This window comes from Notamacropus eugenii, chromosome 1, assembly GCF_028372415.1.
Source record: "Notamacropus eugenii isolate mMacEug1 chromosome 1, mMacEug1.pri_v2, whole genome shotgun sequence".
NCBI lineage: Eukaryota > Metazoa > Chordata > Mammalia > Diprotodontia > Macropodidae > Notamacropus > Notamacropus eugenii.
Window position 1 is genome coordinate 55,544,791 of NC_092872.1, and position 20,747 is coordinate 55,565,537.

General features: G+C 36.1%; 1 protein-coding gene across 4 annotated transcripts in view; it reads left to right on the plus strand.

Annotated features, from left to right (window-relative positions):
- The window catches only part of PDPK1 (3-phosphoinositide dependent protein kinase 1), a 136,222-nt gene that overhangs the window by 71,233 nt on the left and 44,242 nt on the right, over nt 1-20,747 (plus strand). For all 4 annotated transcript variants that reach the window (XM_072602366.1, XM_072602383.1, XM_072602356.1 and 1 more), the window contains exons 2-5: nt 9,612-9,881; nt 12,303-12,345; nt 12,589-12,726; nt 18,979-19,123. In XM_072602366.1, the coding sequence (XP_072458467.1) occupies nt 9,669-9,881; nt 12,303-12,345; nt 12,589-12,726; nt 18,979-19,123 (539 nt within the window). In that variant the 5' untranslated portion in view covers nt 9,612-9,668. The remainder of the gene's footprint in view (nt 1-9,611; nt 9,882-12,302; nt 12,346-12,588; nt 12,727-18,978; nt 19,124-20,747) is intronic.

The following is a 20,747-nucleotide window of genomic DNA, read 5'->3' on the forward strand; positions in this document are numbered from 1 at the left end:
GAAAGATTATAGGGAGACTTTGGGATTTAGAGTACTTAAAAGACACGCTGCTTCTTTCCTTCCAGAATTGTGTTTCTTCTCCAATGTCTTATTCCCGTAACAACTATTATTTGCATAGTATCCTATGGTTTGTGAAATGCTTTCTTCATAAGAACCCTATGAAGTACTATAAGTATTATTACCCCCATTTTAAATATGAGAAAATAAAAACTCAGGAGTCAGTATTCAAATGCCGTTTTTCCAAATTTCAAGACCACCTTGTTGCCTCTGAATCACTTTCACATATCTGAATGTTGTTTCTTTATTGATGAAATTTTCTCTTAATTCTGTTTCCCTTTCTTGCTGTTCTCCTAGTGAGTTTTTTTTTTTACCATTAGTTTTCTAGAATGAGTAGTCTATATTTGTTGCCTCTATTTCCTCATCACCCGTTCCCTCCTTTAATTTTCTGCAGTTCTAGAAAGTCATACCCTTAAAGGTTACCAGTGCACCCTTTATTGCCATTAGTTTTTTTTTTAAATCTTATTTCTCTTTGATGGCATTTGAGCCTGTGATTATCCTTTTTTTCTTGAAATTTTCCATCTTTTCCATCCCTTCCCCCCGCTTCCCAAGAAACCAGGAAAGTTCTTGGTTGCTTCTATGAAAAGATAACTTTTAGTGGGTAGGTCACCGAACATCTTCATCATCTTTCAAATGGGATACTTGAAGTACTTGATATATAGGGTTGTTATCATCAACTGAGATATGTAAAATACTGCAATGATGATGTATGTATCTTCAGTGATGATGATTTCTCTACTCTGGTGGAGTTGAAGGCAAGTTGTTCTAGCTCTTCTACAAAGTTTGGAAGACTTTGAGGGCAGGACTGCTCAAAGATACCTTCTTTCTCTTGTCATCAGTTTCCTGATAGCTAACTGTGTACAGGCCATGACCTTCAGAAGACTGACTGCTGAATGATTAATTTTTTTTAGGGATAGCGTTCATGGAGCAGTCTAGTGAGATCTGTTGAAGTTGTGATCCATATTGATAAAGGGGGATAAAATTGTGAATCTCTTGCCATATTAAATGTAATAATTAAACTTCCCTTGTTTGAGAGTGATTCCTTTTAGAGTAGGATTGCATTCCTTTTGATCGTTTCAAAATTGTGGATCTACCAAGATAGTTTTCCTGCATATATGTATACACATACACACACTTGTGTTCATGTAAAGGAGAATTGACTTCATGTAGTCTTTATGATAACTTTGATACAAAATGAAAAAGACTTTATGACACTGTTTTGAGGGACCAGAACTATGTTATTTTGTGTTTAAACCTTATAGAACTTAAATGTTGCCTAGTAAGTAATTTTTTTCCTAAATATTGTCCAAATTATTGGGTATAACCTTGTAGTTAGTGAGATTCCAATGACTGACTCCCATTTGGAAACAATATTGTCATCTTTTAAAATAGCTTTTTGTTCAGATTTTTTTGTTTTGGGTAGCCTGGTGTTAAGAAAGAGTGCATTTTAATATTTTGTCTATATTATTTTACTGAAACTTTGACCATGTGCACATGTGCCCCTGGACATTTATTATTATTTATTTTTAACTGTTAAAGGCTTATTTTTTTGTTTCAAATTCTCTCTGTTCAGTCCCACCCCCACTCACTGAGAAGACAAGCATTGTGGTATCAGTTGTACATGTAAAATCATGCAAAATATTTCCATGTTAACCATGTTGCAAGAAGAAAAAAGGTGAAAAAAATTATACTCTTCATTTCCAGTCTGAGTTCACCAGTTCTCTCTGAAAGTGGATAACATTTTTCGTTTTGAGTCCTTTGGAATTGTCTTGGATCATTGTATTGATCAGAGTGGCCAAGTCTTTCACAATTGATCATCATTATGATTTTGCTGTTAACTGTATGCAGTGTTCTGGTTCCTTTTACTTCACTCTGTATCAGTTCGTATAAGTCTTCCTGGGTTTTTCTGAAACCATTTTGCCCATCACTTCTTTTGGCATGGTAGTATTGCATCACAATCATATGCTCAGCTTTTTTAGCTATTCCCCAATTGATAGGCATCCCTTCAATTTCCAGTTTGTTGTCACTACAAAAAGAACTGCTACAAATATTTTTGTACAAATGGATCTTTTTCTTTTTTCTTTGATCTCTTTGAGCTACAGATCTAGTAGTGGTACTGGGTCAAAGGGTATGCACAAGTTTATAGTTCTTTTGGTTGGCCATATATTTTTCAGTTGGATGTTTAAAGGCCCTTGCTGCTTCCCCTGAAGCTAAATTGGTATTTTTTCTTAGTCATATGACATTTCGTTCATATGAACAACAGAGATTTGACAGATAGTACTTTTCCCCTCTTAATTACTTTAAAAAATTCAATTAACAAGCATTTTTCTTTTCCTTCCACCTTTTTTCCTCTCCCTTCCTTGGAGAAGGAAGAAAATACACATATATATGGTTACACATATGCATAGTCAACCAAAGCAAATTCCAACATTATTCTTGTCCAAAATGTACATTTCATTCTGCATTCTTTTTGTCTGGAGGTGGATAACATTTTTCTCCTTCAGTACTTCGGCATCATGTTTGGTTATTACTTTGATCAGAGTTCATAAATCTTTCAGAGTTGCCTATCTTTGCAATGCTGCTTTTATATAAAGTGTTTTCCTTGTTGTGCATACATCACTTTGCATCAGTTTATAAGAGTCATCCAGTAACTGGCCCTTTTATCAGTTCTTATAATGTGATAGTATTCTAAATGATGGGCACCCCCTTTGTTTCCAGTTTTTTGCCAGCACATAAGCAGCTGTTATAAATATTTTTGTGCATATGATTCCTTTTCCTTTTTTTTTTTTTATCATCTCTTGGTATAGACCTAGTAGTGCTGTTGATGGACCATAGTATGTATGTATGTAGCGTAGTCACTTTTTTGTCATAGTCCCAAATTAATTTCCAGAAAATTGATTGTATCAAATTTACAGCTCCACAGCTCCACCAGCAGTGCACCATTGTGTCTTGTTTTCCTGCAGTCTCTCTAGCATTTGTCATTTTCCTTATTTGTCTGTTGATGGGTAGGAGATAGAACCTTAGAATTACTTTTAATGTTTATTTCTCTGTTAAGTTATTTGGAGCAATTTTCCATGATGCTATTGGAAGTTTGGATTTCTTTTCTGGAAAATTGTTTGCTAATATTTTTTGACCATTTATCAATTGGGGAATGGCTATTATACTAAATTTGAAACAGTTTAAAAATATATCTTGAAAATGAGACCTTTGTCAGAGAATTGCGCTGCAAAGATTTTTTTTTCCTACTTGTTGATTAGTGCATATGTCAACTTTTTCTCCTCTCCTCTTCTCTCTCCCCCACCCACTCATTAGGGCCTTAGAACATTTTTGCCTTTTCTTTTTACTGGTGATAGTATAACATTTTAACTTTTTCTAGGATTCTGAAACTCTTTTAAGAATTTTGAGATTAATGGAATATGGCATCTCTTCATATTAACTTTGGTTTTTGTCCCTCTGTTCTCTAGAACAATGGAATAACAAATTGTAATTTTTTCAAATCATAACTAAAATTCTGTGTTTTTCTATCACCAGTAGGTGCAGGGGTACAACACTTTATTATATGACATTATTTTTTTTTTGTTGAGTTTTATTTTTTTTTTCTTTATTTAGCTTTTAACATTCATTTTCACAAAATTTTGGGTTTCAAATTTTTCCCCTTTTCTCCCCTCCCCCCCCAAACGCCAAGCATTCTAATTGCCCCTATGACCAATCTGCTCTCTCTTCTATCATCCCTCTCTGCCCTTGTCTCTGTCTTCTCTTTTGTCCTGTAGGGCCAGATAGCTTTCTATACCCCTTTACCTGTATTTCTTATTTCCTAGTGGTAAGAACATTACAGCTGATCCTAACACTTTGAGTTCCAACTTCTTTAGCTCCCTCCCTCTCCACCCCTTCCCTTTGGAAGGCAAGCAATTCAATATAGGCCAAATCTGTGTAGTTTTGCAAATGACTTCCATAATAGTTGTGTTGTATAGGACTAACTATATTTCCCTCCATCCTATCCTGTCCCCCATTACTTCTATTCTCTTTTGATCCTATCCCTCCCCATGAGTGTTGACCTCAAATTGCACTCTCCTCCCCATGCCCTCCCTTCTATCATCCCCCCCCACTCTGCTTATCCCCTTATCCTCCACTTTCCTGTATTGTAAGATAGGTTTTCATACCAAAATGAGTAGGCATTTTATTCTTTCCTTTAGTGGAATGTGATGAGAGTAGACTTCATGTTTTTCTCTCACCTCCCCTCTTTATCCCTCCACTAATGAGTCTTTTGCTTGCCTCTTTTATGAGAGATAATTTGCCCCATTCAATTCTCCCTTTCTCCTCCCAATATCTTTCTCTCTCACTGCTTGATTTCATTTTTTTTTAAGATATGATCCCATCCTCTTCAATTCACTCTGTGCACTCTGTCTCTATGTGTGTGGGCGTGTGTGCATGTGTGTGTGTGTAATCCCACCCAGTACCCAGATACTGAAATGTTTCAAGAGTTACAAATATTGTCTTTCCATGTAGGAATGTAAACAGTTCAACTTTAGTAAGTCCCTTATGACTTCTCTTTGCTGTTCACCTTTTCATGGTTCTCTTCATTCTTGTGTTTGGAAGTCAAATTTTCTTTTCAGCTCTGGTCTTTTCATCAAGAATGCTTGAAAATCCTCTATTTCATTGAAAGACCAATTTTTCCCCTGAAGTATTATACTCAGTTTTGCTGGGTAGGTGATTCTTGGTTTTAGTCCTAGTTCCTTTGACTTCTGGAATATCCTATTCCATGCCCTTCGATCCCTTAATGTAGAAGCTGCTAGATCTTGTGTTATCCTGATTGTATTTCCACAATACTTGAATTGTTTCTTTCTAGCTGCTTGCAATATTTTCTCTTTCACCTGGGAGTTCTGGAATTTGGCCACAATGTTCCTAGGAGTTTCTCTTTTTGGATCTCTTTCATGCGGTGTTCTGTGGATTCCTTGAATATTTATTTTGCCCTCTGGTTCTAGAATCTCAGGGCAGTTTTCATTGATAATTTCATGAAAGATGATGTCTAGGCTCTTTTTCTGATCATGGCTTTCAGGTAGGCCCACAATTTTTAAATTGTCTCTCCTGGCTCTATTTTCCAGGTCAGTTGTTTTTCCAATGAGATATTTCACATTATCTTCCATTTTTTCATTCTTTTGGTTTTGTTTTGTGATTTCTTGGTTTCTCATAAAGTCATTAGCCTCCATCTGTTCCATTCTAATTTTGAAAGAACTATTTTCTTCAGTGAGCTTTTGAATCTCCTTTTCCATTTGGCTTATTCTGCTTTTTAAAGCATTCTTCTCCTCATTGGCTTTTTGAACCTCTTTTGCCAATTGAGTTAGGCTAGTTTTCAAGGTGTTATTTTCTTCAACATTTTTTTGGGTCTCCTTTAGCAGGGAGCTGATTTGCTGTTCATGCTTTGACTTCATGTCTTTCATTTCTCTTCCCAGCTTTTCCTCCACCTCTCTAACTTGATTTTCAAAATTCTTTTTGAGCTCTTCCATGGCCTGTGCCCATTGAGTGGGCTGGGACACAGAAGCCTTGATTTCTGTGTCTTTGCCTGATGGTAAGCATTGTTCTTCCTCATCAGAAAGGAAGGGAGGAAATGCCTGTTCACCAAGAAAGTAACCTTCTATAGTCTTATTTCTTTTCCCTTTTCTGGGCATTTTCCCAGCCAGTGACTTGACCTCTGAATATTTTCCTCACACCCACCTCACCTCCTGATCCTCCCAGCCAGTGTTTGTGGTCTGAGATTCAAATGCTGCTTCCAGCCTCAGGGCTTTTGGCGGGGGCAGGGCTGCTATTCAGTGTGAGATTAAATTCAGATGCTCAGGTGAGGGCAGGGCTGCCTCTCAGGCTCAGTTCCCTCAGGGAGTTTATGCACAGACCTTCAACAATGGATCCAGGCTCCTGCCTGCTTGGAGAGCCCTGGTCTGCCGCTGCCCCTCAGCTTCTGTCTCCCGAGGGGGCCCGAGCCATGGGGGCACCCCACTCCCCCCTCGACCCACCAAAGGGACTCTCTCACAGACCCCCGTCACCTGTGGGTGGAGGTACTTGTGCGGCCGCTGGAGATCCCGTCCCTGAAGCCCGCTCGGATCTGTTCCTCTCGGTGCCGCGGCCACGGCAGGGCTGTACTCAGCTCCCAGTCCCGGCGCCCAGTCCGCAGCACGAAGGACCTTTTACGAGAGGTTTGCAGGTCTCTCTGGAACAGAAATCTCCCTCGCTCCAATGTTCTGTGGCCTCTGGGTGCAGAATTCGCCGTGAGTTACTTCTTTGTAGTTGTTCTATGGGTTGTGGGTTCGGAGCTATGTGTATGTGCGTCTTTCTACTACGCCATCTTGGCTCCGCCCCCGACATTATTTTTAAGATTAGTATCATGCTCAATCCTCCAGATGAAAATTATGTAGTGTTTCACTGTCTACCAAGAAAATCCAAGTAAAATGAATTTTAAGAAGTGATTTATGTACACACTTAGATGAAAGTGGCAGAATTGCAGGAAAATATTGTACAGTTTTCTCATTTTTCCAGAGTGATCCGTGACTGTCATTTGCCTTAATTTTTCTAATTTTCAGTTCTAATGTAGTAAGCAACTACTGCGTGTAAGGTCCTATGCTGTTTATTGGGACACATAAAAATAAATATTACAACCTGCCCCCAAAGAATTTATAGGCTATCTGTTGGGAAGATTTTGGTATATGCACAAGTAATTAAAATACCAAATGTAACATAAATATATAAAGAAAAACAAAGTGCTATTTGTGATCCAAGTAAGCCACATTCATTTCTTTGAGCTTTGTCTGTATTTTCATAGGCAGTTGTGTTTTCTTAGGTTTTAGAGTCTATCTTTCTTATAAGTTTTTATACTGCTCATTAGCAAAGTTATTTCCTTGTTATCTCATCAACATCTGTCTTAGGTAATATTAAATGGGATACCATGACAGTTATCTCTTGGGCCAGATTAGACTTTATTTTTGAAAAATGTAGTGTATCTTCCATAACTCTTGCTGGTAGCACATATTTGTTTAGAGGTTGTTGTGTTGTGTTCATCCTTCATTTTCGAAGAAGATCATGACATCAGAGAAATGATGACATGACTTGCACTTGACTTTGTTTTGAGTGGGGGAGGGCTGTGCAAGGTCACCAGCTTCACTTTCTCCTCCTGAGTCATCTGGCAGGTCCAAAGTGACTACATCTCTGAAAGGTCCCTCCTCTGGTTTGCCAGAAAACTTTTTGGAAGACCCTAATTTGGCATTTGTTGCCCTACCTGTTCACCTTCAGAGGCTGTCATGGATCTAACTCCAACAGCTCAGCAAGAACAGGACTTAAAGATTGCTTAGATACCTAAGCTAGAGCCCAGTGTGAGAAGGGTACCATCCTGTGATGTCGGTGGCATGGAGTATTTGCAACATGTGCTTAGTCACTGGGAAACTGAAGGAGATAAATGGACTTTGGAGTGAATATAACAATTTTTAAAATATAATTCATACTTGGGACCTGACCTTGAACATATTTTTGCATTTAGCTGTTTTGGAGGCAAAGAAGTGTTAGTATCTGTTTAACACAAACATGCTATGAATGGCACTGAGGTAAATGCTTTATTTGAATAACTTTTTTTAAAAAAGTCCTTCCACATATGTTATTGAGGTGGTTAAAATTTTATTTGTTAAAGTTACACTGGGTAGTAGGATCATTGGTGAGGAAGGCATTATCTCTTTTATAGGAAAGGAAACAGAACGTCAGAGAAATTAGTGACTTGGCTAGGGTCATGTAACTATTAACGTGAGAGAACTGAACCCAGGTCTTCTTGGCCTTCCTTCTATGTTGTACTTTTCTGTAACAATAATGATGATTGAGTGGTTATATTTTTCATTTAATAACAATAAACTGTCCTTCATGTGCCATTACTGTCCTGGTATCATCAGGATGTATATATTTGTACTTTGGAGGTGTTTTTTCTGATAAGTAGCGATTTGTTTTATACTGAACCATTCTAAATATATTCTGACATAGTCCTTCTTGTGACTCATAAAATCGTAGAATGTTACAAGGTGCTTTAAATATTTTTATATAGAAAAGATGCTTTACAAATACACTTCCCAGTTCATTCAGCATCTCCATGTATTGCTGATAATAAGAATAACTGATCTATATTGTCTTTTGTATTTACAAAATGCTTTTTGGACTTACCGCACTGTATAACATTTTTATTTTACTGATGAGTAAACAGACTGTGGAAAGTAGTTGAAAGCTGTGATCTAGTGTTTACTTCCATTAGATATTTTATTGTACCATAGCCAGCTGCATAAAGTAAATATGTGTATGTCATGAAAAGTATATTTCCCTGGCTTTGATAATAAGTATATTCACAAAAATTATTAAAAAGTGTTTCACCTTTTCTTTCTACGTGCTGTTTGTTGTGGTATAGATGGCAGCTTTTCTTGCCCCTATTTTGGTTCTGAAGGAAGTGGCTTGTTCATATATTAGTTAATAGAACTTAAAATAGTATTTAGGTCTTTTGATTCAGAGTCCATCATTCTTAGAATAATTCCATGTTTTTGTATAGCACTTTTAACTTGAAAATGCTTCTGTGCTGGTTGTTTTATAAAACTCAAAGTGAGCTGAAGCTGTTTGTACAGGTGCAGTCTCATATTCAGAGATGTAATGCTACACCTTGAAATGTGGTGGTGAACTAGGGGCTTTGATGGCTCTAGGCCAATGTGACATTGGGATGCTACTGCTGTGGTAGCATAAATATTTCCTCTTGCTTCTGATTTTAGTTATATGCTGCAAAACTTGTTCACATATTATACCTTCCCTGAAAATTTTTTTCTTGTCATAGGATCATAGATTTATAGCTAGGCTAACCTCTTCATTGTCTATTAAGCATCATGCTCCAAAGCTTTTAGATTGGATTCAACCCTAGGAGCATCTAGAAAATTTGACCCCATTGTTGTGCAGACATTTTTGAAGTTTATTTTGTGTTGTAAAGAGCTTAGGCATATACCTTTCATAGTACTCCCTTGGCCAGTGTCATTCTTCATTCAAGTCAGGAAAGCCCACTATCATGTTGTTCAGCTGATATACTGAGATGCAAATCTAATGACTAGAAAAAGGTCCAAGTTGACTTTTAAGCCCCAGTGGCATGAACTCCTTAGTCTGCCTACACTCTGTTTTATTTTGTGATATTAATTTGTGAAATGACTGGCCTGGGTTAGAAGGGAAATCATTTTCTAAGGAGCAGTTTTCTCCGTACAAAGTTAGCTGACCCATCTGGAAATCAAACCTGCAACCCGGCTTAGTCTCTTTTTATTACTTTTATCCACAGAAGGGTAGATAGTTAGGTTAAAGTCAGAAGGAAGAAAAATTAGCTGTAGCTGTGAATCTGACCCAGGTCCTGTCGTGCTAAATATCCATTGTACCACATAATCTTTTTTTTTTTCTTAAAATGGTATTGTTTGCCTTGATATTTTTATTTCTGGGGATAAAATGAGAAAATATAGGTAATAAAATTAACTAAGTGTAAACTAATTGCTTTTATCCTTCTTTCCTTTTAGTATGATGCTATTCCCATACAAACCAGTGTGGTATTATGTTCCTGTCCAACCCCATCAATGGTGAGAAACCATACAGATTCCAGCACTCCCCCTGTCATCGTTCCCTGTAGTAGTAGACAGGGGTCTACCATGGATGGCACTGCAGCCGAGCCAAGGTCTAATTCCAATTCCTTACCACAACATTCAGGACAGCAGCTACCACAGCCTCGAAAGAAACGGCCCGAAGACTTCAAGTTTGGAAAAATCCTTGGTGAAGGATCTTTCTCAACAGTAAGTACATGTATAGTAATAATTTTAATTAATATTTTCTTTTGTGGGGTGATGCTTTGGAGCTTTGAGCTAGGGGATTCCAGAGACTCTAATGGTAATTTATAGGTTCATAGATGGAGTCATAGAATGTTAGTTAGATTTGGAATGATCCTTTGAGATAATCTGTCATAACCCACTCATTTTATAGATGAGGATATTAGTTTCATGTTGTTATATGTAATAATGATGAGAGAGAAGAATAAGCAATTATTCTAGGTAAATAACCATCCCATGAGATATATTTCCTCTGTTATGAAGGTGGCTGAGATCAGCCTTCTCAGTGTTTATACTTCTTGTTTTCCATTTCCAAATTATAAAATTTATATATTTTTAGTTATTTTATAAAAATAAGCACCAAATGACCCAAGACTTGAGTTTCTCCCAGAAGTTAACCAGTTTCATGAACTTTTGTCAAACAAATGATGTCATCTTGGTTGTATTATCCGTGACACAAAAAGTTCTTTTGATCCTTAGGTTGAATCTTGGAGTCAGTTTAATCTCTCTGCCAGTTATTTGGTTTCTTGACCTTTGGCACTCTCGTTTCAGTAGAATAGATAATGAAGTATTTCCCTGGATGTCTCTGCTTTTTAGATTTTAGTACTTGAATACAGAGTCTTCTGATGCTTATCTCTGTGGAGAAGCTAAGTTTTACAAAAGAAAATGGATTTATGGTATAAGTCTAATCACATGAAAGAGGGCTTTATTTCTAAGAGCAGTAAAACTTGAAGCAAAAAGCAGGAGCTGTTTGAGAAATGATTGTGGCTTTCTCACATTTCTCTGTAACAACAACAAAGTCACAGTGTTGGTAGGTTTAGGGATCAGGGCCATGAGCTCAGGTCTTCAGGTTCCTAGTCTATTGTACTTCCCTTCCAAGTTCACCTTTTTTTAGTGGAATCACAAATAAATGGTTACTTTTGTGGGCCACTTGACAAATTCTCAGATGAGAAAATGGAGTCTCATGAATGCTCAGGTCAAGATTTCTATACTTCTCAGGCTGTTAATATGTGTGTTCATTACAGATTAATTTTGCTGAAAATGAAAGTGGTAGTGTTGCCTTAAATGCTCATGTCCCAGTTCCTGGGCAGGCCTTTGGTATTTATAGATAATTTCAGAAATTAGTGGCCAAAGTATGGCTGTTGGGTAGAAAAGGGCTGCTTACCATATTTTGTAGTGCTATGATTAAGCCATCTTTTTATCAGTAAATTGGTAATTTCATAGATGTTAGTGCTGGAAGAGACTTTAGAAATCCTCTTATCCAACTCTCTTTTGTAATTGGTATAAAAATTGAGGCCTTGATAGGGTAAGCAGTTTGTCCAAGGTCCACAGCTGGGGGTTGGAGGGCACAAAGTTTTGATCTAGTTCTTACTGCATGTTCCACGTGTTTCCAATGACAGAGCACTCCCTTCCACTTCTAATTGCTATGTAGCAGAGCCAGGAGGTGTGGTGAGCAAAACAAGGCCTTAGGCTCTGGGCTCCTACCTGCTGGGTCTCTAGGGAGTATGTGTGGCATAGTAGGAAAAGTACATTCCTTTGGGAGTCACATACCAGGGTTAGTCCTTTAGTTAGAGTCTAGGTCTGTGGTTCAGTTATAGTTCACATTCTGTGATTAACTCACTGTGGAACCTTGGGCAAGTCACCTCCCCTTTTTGGGCTTCATTTTGCTCATTTGTAAAGTGAACAGAGTGGATTAATAAGTCCTTTTTGTCTCAAGCACGCTAAGATTATAAAATAGAAAATATACTAAGATCTCAATCAGTTGGTTTTTTTTTTTTTTTTTTTTTGGAGTATGTGTGGGCCTTCTGGGACTGTGCCACATTTTTACAGTATTTTTATGAGAGAGACCTAGCACATCAGAAGAAGGTGAAATCAAGAATTTATTGCAAAAAAGGTCAACCTAGTCCTGTCTAGTTTACATTTTTAGAATATGTTTGATTTACTTATGGGAAAACTCTTAAAAATGTGGGAGGGTATGTTTTTGAGGTTTACTGACTCTTACTGACATTAGTACGGACATGCTCTTAGTTTTTTAATGAGTCTGATATTGACTTATTTGGTTATAGTTTATCTTTTTCTTCTAAAAATGTAATAGAGCCAAAAAGGTTTGTTTAAATGAGGATTCTGGCTAATTAAAATTTTACTGTATTTGTTAGGAATTGTATATATGTTATTGACTGCAGATTGATTATGATCCTTATCTGTAAGAATATGCATATTTATTCATGTTTATAACACATTATCTTGTCCAGTTTTGAACTCAATGTATAGTACCTATGTACACAGAAACAATTTAAGACTTTATGTTGAACCTAATCTGGTTAACTTTTGTTGTGTTCTTTCTCTCCTCCTCCCTTCCCACCTTCCTTTTCCCTTTTCCAAAAACAGGTTGTCTTGGCCCGAGAATTGGCGACTTCAAGAGAATATGCTAGTAAGTAATAATGCATACAAATTTAATATACAAACTCTAAATATAAAAACATTGTTGCATTAAAAAAGGCAACTTTAAGTATTCTATATTGATTGTGAAGAACCTCTAAATACTTGTTTTTTTATAGGCTATTAAAAATGTGTAAATTTTAATAACTAATATGTGGAATGCATTAATAAATCAGATATTTAAATCTTTATGTTACCAGTCTTAGTAACGCATTTCTTTTGGTTTTTGTTTAAGTTAAAATCCTAGAGAAACGGCATATCATAAAAGAGAACAAGGTACCATACGTAACCAGAGAAAGAGATGTAATGTCCCGCCTGGATCACCCTTTCTTTGTAAAACTTTACTTCACATTTCAGGATGATGAAAAGCTGTGTATCCTTTGAAATGCCATTTGATATGGTCAAAATAGGTCACAAAATACTTAATCATAACAGAGTAGTGATTCCTAATCTTTTTTGGAGTTTTGACACCTCATTGTTTGATGTCTTAACCTCTTTCCCCATCTCTCCTATAATATGGCATACATTTAAAACATGAAAATAAATTAAGATAAATTAATTTGGAGAATTCTTGACACATTTTGAGGTAGACATGCTCAAAAGAGTACAACCAATACCAAGACTCAGTGAATAAGAACATTATTTTGTGTGAAAATAGTTAAAGGAATAGGTTAATGTTTTTTGATTTCAGCTGTAAATGAGCAAATTTATTTCGATTTCATCAGGAATGTAACCTTGTAAATAATATCTCCACACCTACACCCACACGTATTGTTTAAAAAAAAAAAAGAACTTAATCCCTGTACATTAAAATACTTAAATGTTCTTGTAGATTATTTCCAATATATTGAAAATAAACATTTCACTTATAGATTTCAAGGAAATCTATAATGGAAATGAAAAATAATTTAGAAAATTTAGTGTCCCATATAGTATTGAATTTGATTCTCTCATCTCAGGATGAGAAAAACCGCAACTTGTGTAAAACTGGCAGTACAGAAGAGAGAGTAAGAATGACTTTCAAATACAGAAGGATAGGTTTGGGATACAGTGAGTTGTTGACTGGCTTTCTTGTGATTTCTGATGTGTGATATGCTCCTCCATCTCCTGTCTCTGCACTTTGCAATGACTGATCCCATACCTCTCTAATCTGTGCCTCTTGTTATCCCTTGTTTTCTTCAAAATTTTGCTCAGGTGCCACTTTTATGGGAAATCTCTTCTGATTACTAATGCTTTCTCCCACCCTCTAACTCTACTTACTTGTTTATTTTGAATGTGTTTGTGGAACTTTTTTTTTTTTTTGCTAACAGAATGTGAGCAAGCCCCTTGAGTGCACGTCCCCTTTCATTTTGTCTTTGCATCCTCAGCACTCAGCACAGTGCCTGGCACTTAAGAAATGGTTGCTAAGTAATTCATTTGTTCATCCTTGATGGAAGTCCCTTTATTTCAAAACCCTAGTGTATAATTAGGAACAGATAAGGATTGGTTCTGTGGTTTTATTGGTATAGAGAGGTGCTGGGTGAAGAAACTACTTCTGCCAATGCATATTGGTGTTGCAATCTATAGTCTTTGCAGTTTATTGCCCTAGAGAGTTTCACTGAGCACTGAGAAGTCAAGTAATTTGTCCTGGGTCACACAGCCAGAGGCAGGACTTGAATGCAGATCTTCCATTTCTCTGCTTTATCACCACATTAATGTGTACCTACAGATTCTTTTTACTATCTTTTTAGGAGAACTGTGATTAAGAAGGTAAATCTTCTATCATACCAGCATATGATGCTTTTCAAAGTCAAATATAAATATCTTTTGGAATGTTTTACTATTTTAAAATTACTCCATTCCTGTGTTCCCCCACTATTAGTGTAAGTAATTTCAAGCTGATTAAGTTAGTGTCTCATTGCTTCCATGCCTTTTAGCAAAGGCAGTGTGTAGAAGACATTTTTATGTGGAAGGGAACGGAAGAGAACAAACCTACTATGCACCAGCCATTGTGCTATGTGCTTTACAAATAAAAAACCTTTTAAAGATAAAAGGTATCTATAGACATATCTAGTTCCTTACTCTTTTTTTCTAGGTAGTTCTACATGAGGATAGTCTTTAAAAAACAAAACAAAACTACCTCAGGATTTAACTGCAGTTCTTAAGTTAAACACTTGGAAAGTTATTTTTATTATCTGTAAGTTTACTATTTTAATTTAATCTTGTTACTTGGAAATGAATAAATAGATCAATTTACATACCACATACTCATTAAATTCCATGATCATTTTACATAAGTTAGCTCATTTGGTCCACAACAACCCTGTGAGGTAAATTTTGCTGTTATCCCCATTTTACATATGAGAATACTGAGGCTCACAGAGATAAGTAACTTGCCTAGGATCCCACAGTTAGTAAATGTCTGAGGCGGGACTTCAACCTTGATTTTCCTGAGTTTAAGACCAGTGCTTTATCCACTGTGCCACTTAGCCAAGAATCTAAATAATAACCATTGGTGAAGGTGGTGCAGAAGCCACTTTTTTTCTTTGTCCTGTTTCAAGATGTCAACTTTGGAGGCTTGAAAATTCTTCCCAAACTCATCAGTTATATACCATTAGGGTTGAACTTTGTCTTTAGAGAGTCCATCTGAAATCTTAAATTTTGTGTTCCCCCTTTCCAGCCATAGATTCCTTATTTTATTAGCTCTTTCATTCTCATACATCCATTAAAATATTTGTCTTGGACAGTATTTTTAGGCTCCCCCTTTCCTCTTAGCCCTTTAGATGTTCTCTGTTTCCTGTGCAACTTAAACTCCACAATATTGCTACCCACAAAACAATTTTAGACTGCTTCAGGTTCTTAGTTTCTGCTGTATTGATCCCCAACCTCAGATCATAGTCTGTATAAGTATATATATTGTTGTATTTGTCCTTCATTCTTGAAGAGGACCGTGACATCAAGATGATGCCACGACTTGCATTTGACTTTGATTTGAGTGAGGAAGGGCTGTGCAAGGTCACCAGTCTCACTTTCTTCTCCAGAGCCTTCTGGATCCAGTGGCCTGATATTCATCGGGATGACTGGAGATGACCCAGGATGCAGTGGGAGACCCTGGCCATTTTAGGCTAAGGTTAAAGATATCATTCCAGGACTAAAAAGTGCTGCTAGAAGAGAGCACAGGATCTCACAAGTTCAGATTCTTGTTATTCAACTTCAGTTTGTTCTTAGCCACTCCTCTTCAGTCCTATCATTTATTTCTTTTTGACATCACTTTTTTCTTCAGTTCTAAATTGTTTCTGTTCCAAACTTTTCTCCTCTTTTCTCAAGCCCTCTATTATTTCCTGACGCCTCCATATTTCTTTGAGTTAATGATGTCTTCTCGGCAGATTGAATCAGTTTCTTGTGCTCCACTTCTCCATAAGGAGGTCATTTGCCTAAGCACTTTCACTGATACCTGTCTACACTTTTACTAGATGTGTGTTTATAACTCTCTTTAAAGAGTTTTATCAGTATAAGCTCCTATTCCATATGTGGAAGGCTCTTCCTTCTGTAGATCTTGATTTTTCAGTGGGCTCAGAGAGGGCAAGTGATGGACTCAAGTTTCAAAGTTTAGTCTTCTGACCATAAGTCTAATCAAAAAAAGTTTCTAAGAAATGCATGTAAGCTAGGTTGATAAAGATTCAGAAGAGATGAAATAGAAATGACATATAAGATTTCTTTTTATCACAGTCATTCCTAGCTCCCAGGAAGGGATGAAGAAAATGTAGCAAGTATGAGTAGCATCCTGTTTTACTTTTTCATTTTCCCTCCTGATGAATCTATTTAAAATTGTGCTTGGCATAACCAAGCCAGCAGGTGGAGTATTTCCCCCCCCCCCCCCCCCCCTTATATCTGTATGATTTCTAGGAACTACTGAGTTTCCTGAAGTTTCTATATTTTTTAATAGAATTTTAGGAACCCTGGAAATAATTCCCAAACACCCTGCTAACACTTGTCTCCTCCTTCTTTTTCCACGTCAAAGGTTATAGTCCTCCGTTCACCAGAGTTTTTTACATAGCCTCCCCCAGGTTGCTTATTGCTCTTGGAAGTCTGCTGTTAAAACTTCACCATTCACCTCCATACAGATGGTATGAAAAACACAAAAGACAACTAACCTATAGGCTTTTATGTCTGTTTTCATACTATTCTTTGGATGTCCTTTCACCTCAAACTTATTACAGAATTTAATGTTTCAGGTCTCCAATCTTCTCATCCCCCTCCAATTTCTCCATTTCTCTCAGTGGTGTCATCATTGTGCAAGTTACCCAACTCAAAGGTGTCTTTTACTCCTTTCTTACCTTCATTCTATAAATACAGCTTGACAGTTAACTCTGTCCTTCCTTTGTGATATCTCTGAGCCTTACTTCCTTTTTTCCATTTCCACTACAATCTCTAGACCCTTATATCTTTCTTGACTATTTTATAGTCTCATTGTTTTTAGTATCTCTCCTGCAACCTCAGTATTGCTATCAGTCTTTTCTTTTCAAAACACTGATTTTTGTCATGTTACTTTACTGTTGGCTAATGGATTAGGCCCAAGTTCTTTATTGACAAAACTGTAGAATGTAATCAAATGGCAACATGTCAAATAATAAGAAATACTATAGGAGAGATCAAGAATGGAAGGTATTGGGGTACATACATGATATTTGAGGCAGAACATGGACTGAATTTTGAAAAAAATTGGAATCTGGAAAAGGAAAAAGGAGAATGGGACAGTATTCCAGATAGGAGGTACCACATTCTTGATCTCTCCTATAGTATTTATTATTGTTTGATGTTTTGTCATTTGATTACATTCTATCTTGTATTATTTTCTAATTGTTTCATGTACTTTGTCTTATAAAACTTCATTGACTATCTCATACATATGAACACATTAATTATCTGGAGGTCAGACTTCTAGCAATTTAGACCACCAAATTCATTGGTAAATAAGGATAGGGAGGGAGTGAAGAGAACTGTTAGAGCCAAGTATATCAGTGAAAAGTGAAAAGTGAAAAGAAAAACTATAAAATTATAAACTGCAGGACTCCTCAGCAGTTTAAGGTCATTTAGCTTAGGGATAAAAAGCTCTGTACACACCTTCAGAGCCTGTAAAATACAAAAATAATTATTTATGCTGATAGGTCCAATGGACTTATTTATGTGGTATTTGCAACTTTTGTTATAAAAGATGACCTAGTATATGATAATTTGTTTAAAAAAATCCTCCATCAAAGTTGGTCATAAAGCTTTGGTCTTTGGTGACATGAAGTGTTAGTTATCTGGAGTGTCCATTGCATGGAACACTTTACTCTCCAATGGTGATGTATTTCCTTTGTTGCTCTTAGATCCCCTGCAGTACTTAGTACAGTGCCGGGCTCATTGGAAATGCTTAAATATTTGTGGAGTTTTATTGAACCAGGAAATGATAAATCAGCTACTCTGCAAAGTACTTTGTAAGTGAGGGAAATTTTGTATGTTTATAAATTGAGAGAGAATTGTTTGAATTTTTATCCACAAGCTGGTAAGGGCCTATTTTATGGGGGATGGGAGTGATTTTTTTATTATGCTATTGTGGAAAATAGAATAATTGTGTGGAATTATGCTATTGTGGAGAATAAAACCCCAATTAGCCTATAAAAGCAGCCTCTCCTGCACAATTTAAAGTTTATTGCTGAGTCATTTGGGTATTAATCAGTTGAGTAACTCCAAGCATAACTTTGAATAGCTTCCTTTCAGTGCTGCACAAACATACTGCACATATTTCTGAAAAGAATATTGTTTTTCATTTCTTCTTGGAAGTTAAATATACTATTATTGGAGCTGGAAGTACTGGGCTTATGGATTTGCTGTTCTACTTTTGCTAAATGACCTCTTCATTACTTTTTTGTATAAGAATTCATGAATTGTTTTCTGATGAATTCAGCCTGAAAAATGACTTGCAAGGAACTGGAAATTCAAACCTTAGAAATGGCCTAATAGAAAATACCTGAATAATACAGTTTCCTTGTCGGATAGAGGAACTGAGGCTCAGTGATGGGAACTTTGAAGTCACATATTATATTTGTAGCAGAACAAGGACTAGACTGTGGGCCTCATAGTACATTGCTCTTTATACCACACCTCACCCTACCAAGGTTAGTGCCAAACTTAAGAAGCAGTGTACATGTTATTAGGACCTGGTACAGTTTCCTCTCTTAGAAATCATGAGGAAAGTGTGAAGTGGTTTAGGTAATGAATTCCTTGTAATCTTATATCTTAAGAAAGAGGCTGAGTGACCACGTATCAAGGTTAGTTTAGGGTAGAATTTCTGTTCAAGTAAGGTTGGACTGAATAACCTTTGGGCTTGATTCGATCCTGAAGATTCTTTAATTAAAATTAAATTAATTTAATTCTTTAATCATTTGGTCACCATTCATCAGAAAGAGTTTCATTCAAGTCTCACATTCTTTTCAGACTTTCTCTAAATTTTGATGTTACAGTATTTAATTCTGTGCCTGTTATGCTTGGCCATTGTTATCTTCAGTTTTCATTTAGTTATAAAGTGTTTTCTGCATGCCTATTAAGGTGTTTAATTGTTTTCTTTAAGCTTTTAAATGTTGATCCTTAACTGTATCTTCAGATTTTGGCCTTAGTTATGCCAAAAATGGAGAGCTACTTAAATACATTCGAAAGATTGGTTCTTTTGATGAGACCTGCACCAGATTTTATACTGCTGAAATTGTATCTGCTTTAGAATACTTGCATGGAAAGGGAATTATTCACAGGTAATTTACCTAAGTAGATTTATCTTTAAATATTTGTAGATCTATTTATTGGTAAAGGATAGTTATTTTTATAAAATTGAAAGGTACATTTCAAAAGTTTGGGTTGTAAAAATATTATGAAAGTCTTTTTGGTCTTCATAAAACACTTACTTCAGCAAAATTATATATTGGTAGTTTTGAAATCAGATTTTTTTTTTCCCCTTCTATATGTTGCCCTATGGTAGTAAATTAGGCACTTTTAGAACCTGTTGATATTTTTTGCAGATGTAAATTTGCTTGATAAAGTAACTTCTTTATTAAGCAGGATACATTTGCATTCAGTGAACTAAACATCTTAAAAAAACCAAACCAAATTAGTCTATTAAATAGTCTAAATGTGCTCTTTGCAATCTTCTTTGCATTGTCAACTTTTACAAAACAAGCATTTTCTTGAAAATTAGTACAACAGTGAACACTGGGTCAGGGAATGGTCACAAATGAAGTTTATTTTGATGAACTTAAATATATTTATATGTCACAATATAATAAACCTTTGTATATAGTTCTGCACATATGTTACCTATTTGCTTTTTTGGAGGGATATCTGAGTGTAGAAAAAGAAATCATTTAATTACAATATTTCACTTCCTAAACCAAGTGAAAATTTATTTTAAAAAATTAAAATTTAGATTCATTTTTGGTCCTAAATCTTAACGCCATATGAGGCAAAGTAAAAAATTAAAAAAAGAACAATGTTAATTTTAGAGTTTGGTGATTTATTGTTAAGAGAAGGGAAAAAAATCAAAACTATATAAAGATTGTTAAGTGGAGTGAGAAGTTTTTTCACATTTTACCATACGATGTCAAAACCAACATTTGATAAGGAACACTATCATCAACTTGAGGGGTAGGGGGACTACCAGCTGGTCAGCTGCTAAAGTGCACAGTGTTGTTGTAATGGTTGACTCTTTAGCATTTATGCTTGTAAATGAAAGCTGGAAGATAGATTTCTAATTATTTGCTGACCATTTTAGTGACTTGTTTAAAAGTAGATGGAAATACTACTGATTTTAATTTTAGTAGTTCATGATCTTGGTTCATGGTCTTGGGCTCCCTCTAGTATAATCAGTCTGTGCTGTGGTTAATGGTTTTTGAGCTGCTATGACCAAAATATATATTACTTTGTGGCTACAACTGTCTATAATAATTAAAGTCTCTTTGAACTTAGGTAGGCTGAGTCCTTGACCGACAGACCATAGTTTGTCTCCGGGCCCATACTTGAAGTTTTTCCAATTTAGGCTTATCCATACCATGACAGAGCATTGGTGTAGAACTCTAATGGAGATGAAGGATATGTTAGCTTAGTTGTAATTTTTTATATTGTAGGTTGAAGAGATTTGCTTCAGTAGATAGCATTTCAGGAAAATCTAAGCTTTCCCTCTTTGAACTTTGTAAACCAAGGATAGATGACTATTTTGCTAAGATTATGTAGTTTGTTTTCCTTTAAGCAGTTATTTTAGCAAAAGGAGCATCTTATCGAGGGGTGGGTGAAAGTGAGAGGTTGAACTTTGAAAATTTGTTATGTTGACAGTTCTTAGGATCACATTTCACCTGGCTCTCCTGAAATAGAAGGAACATTGACATT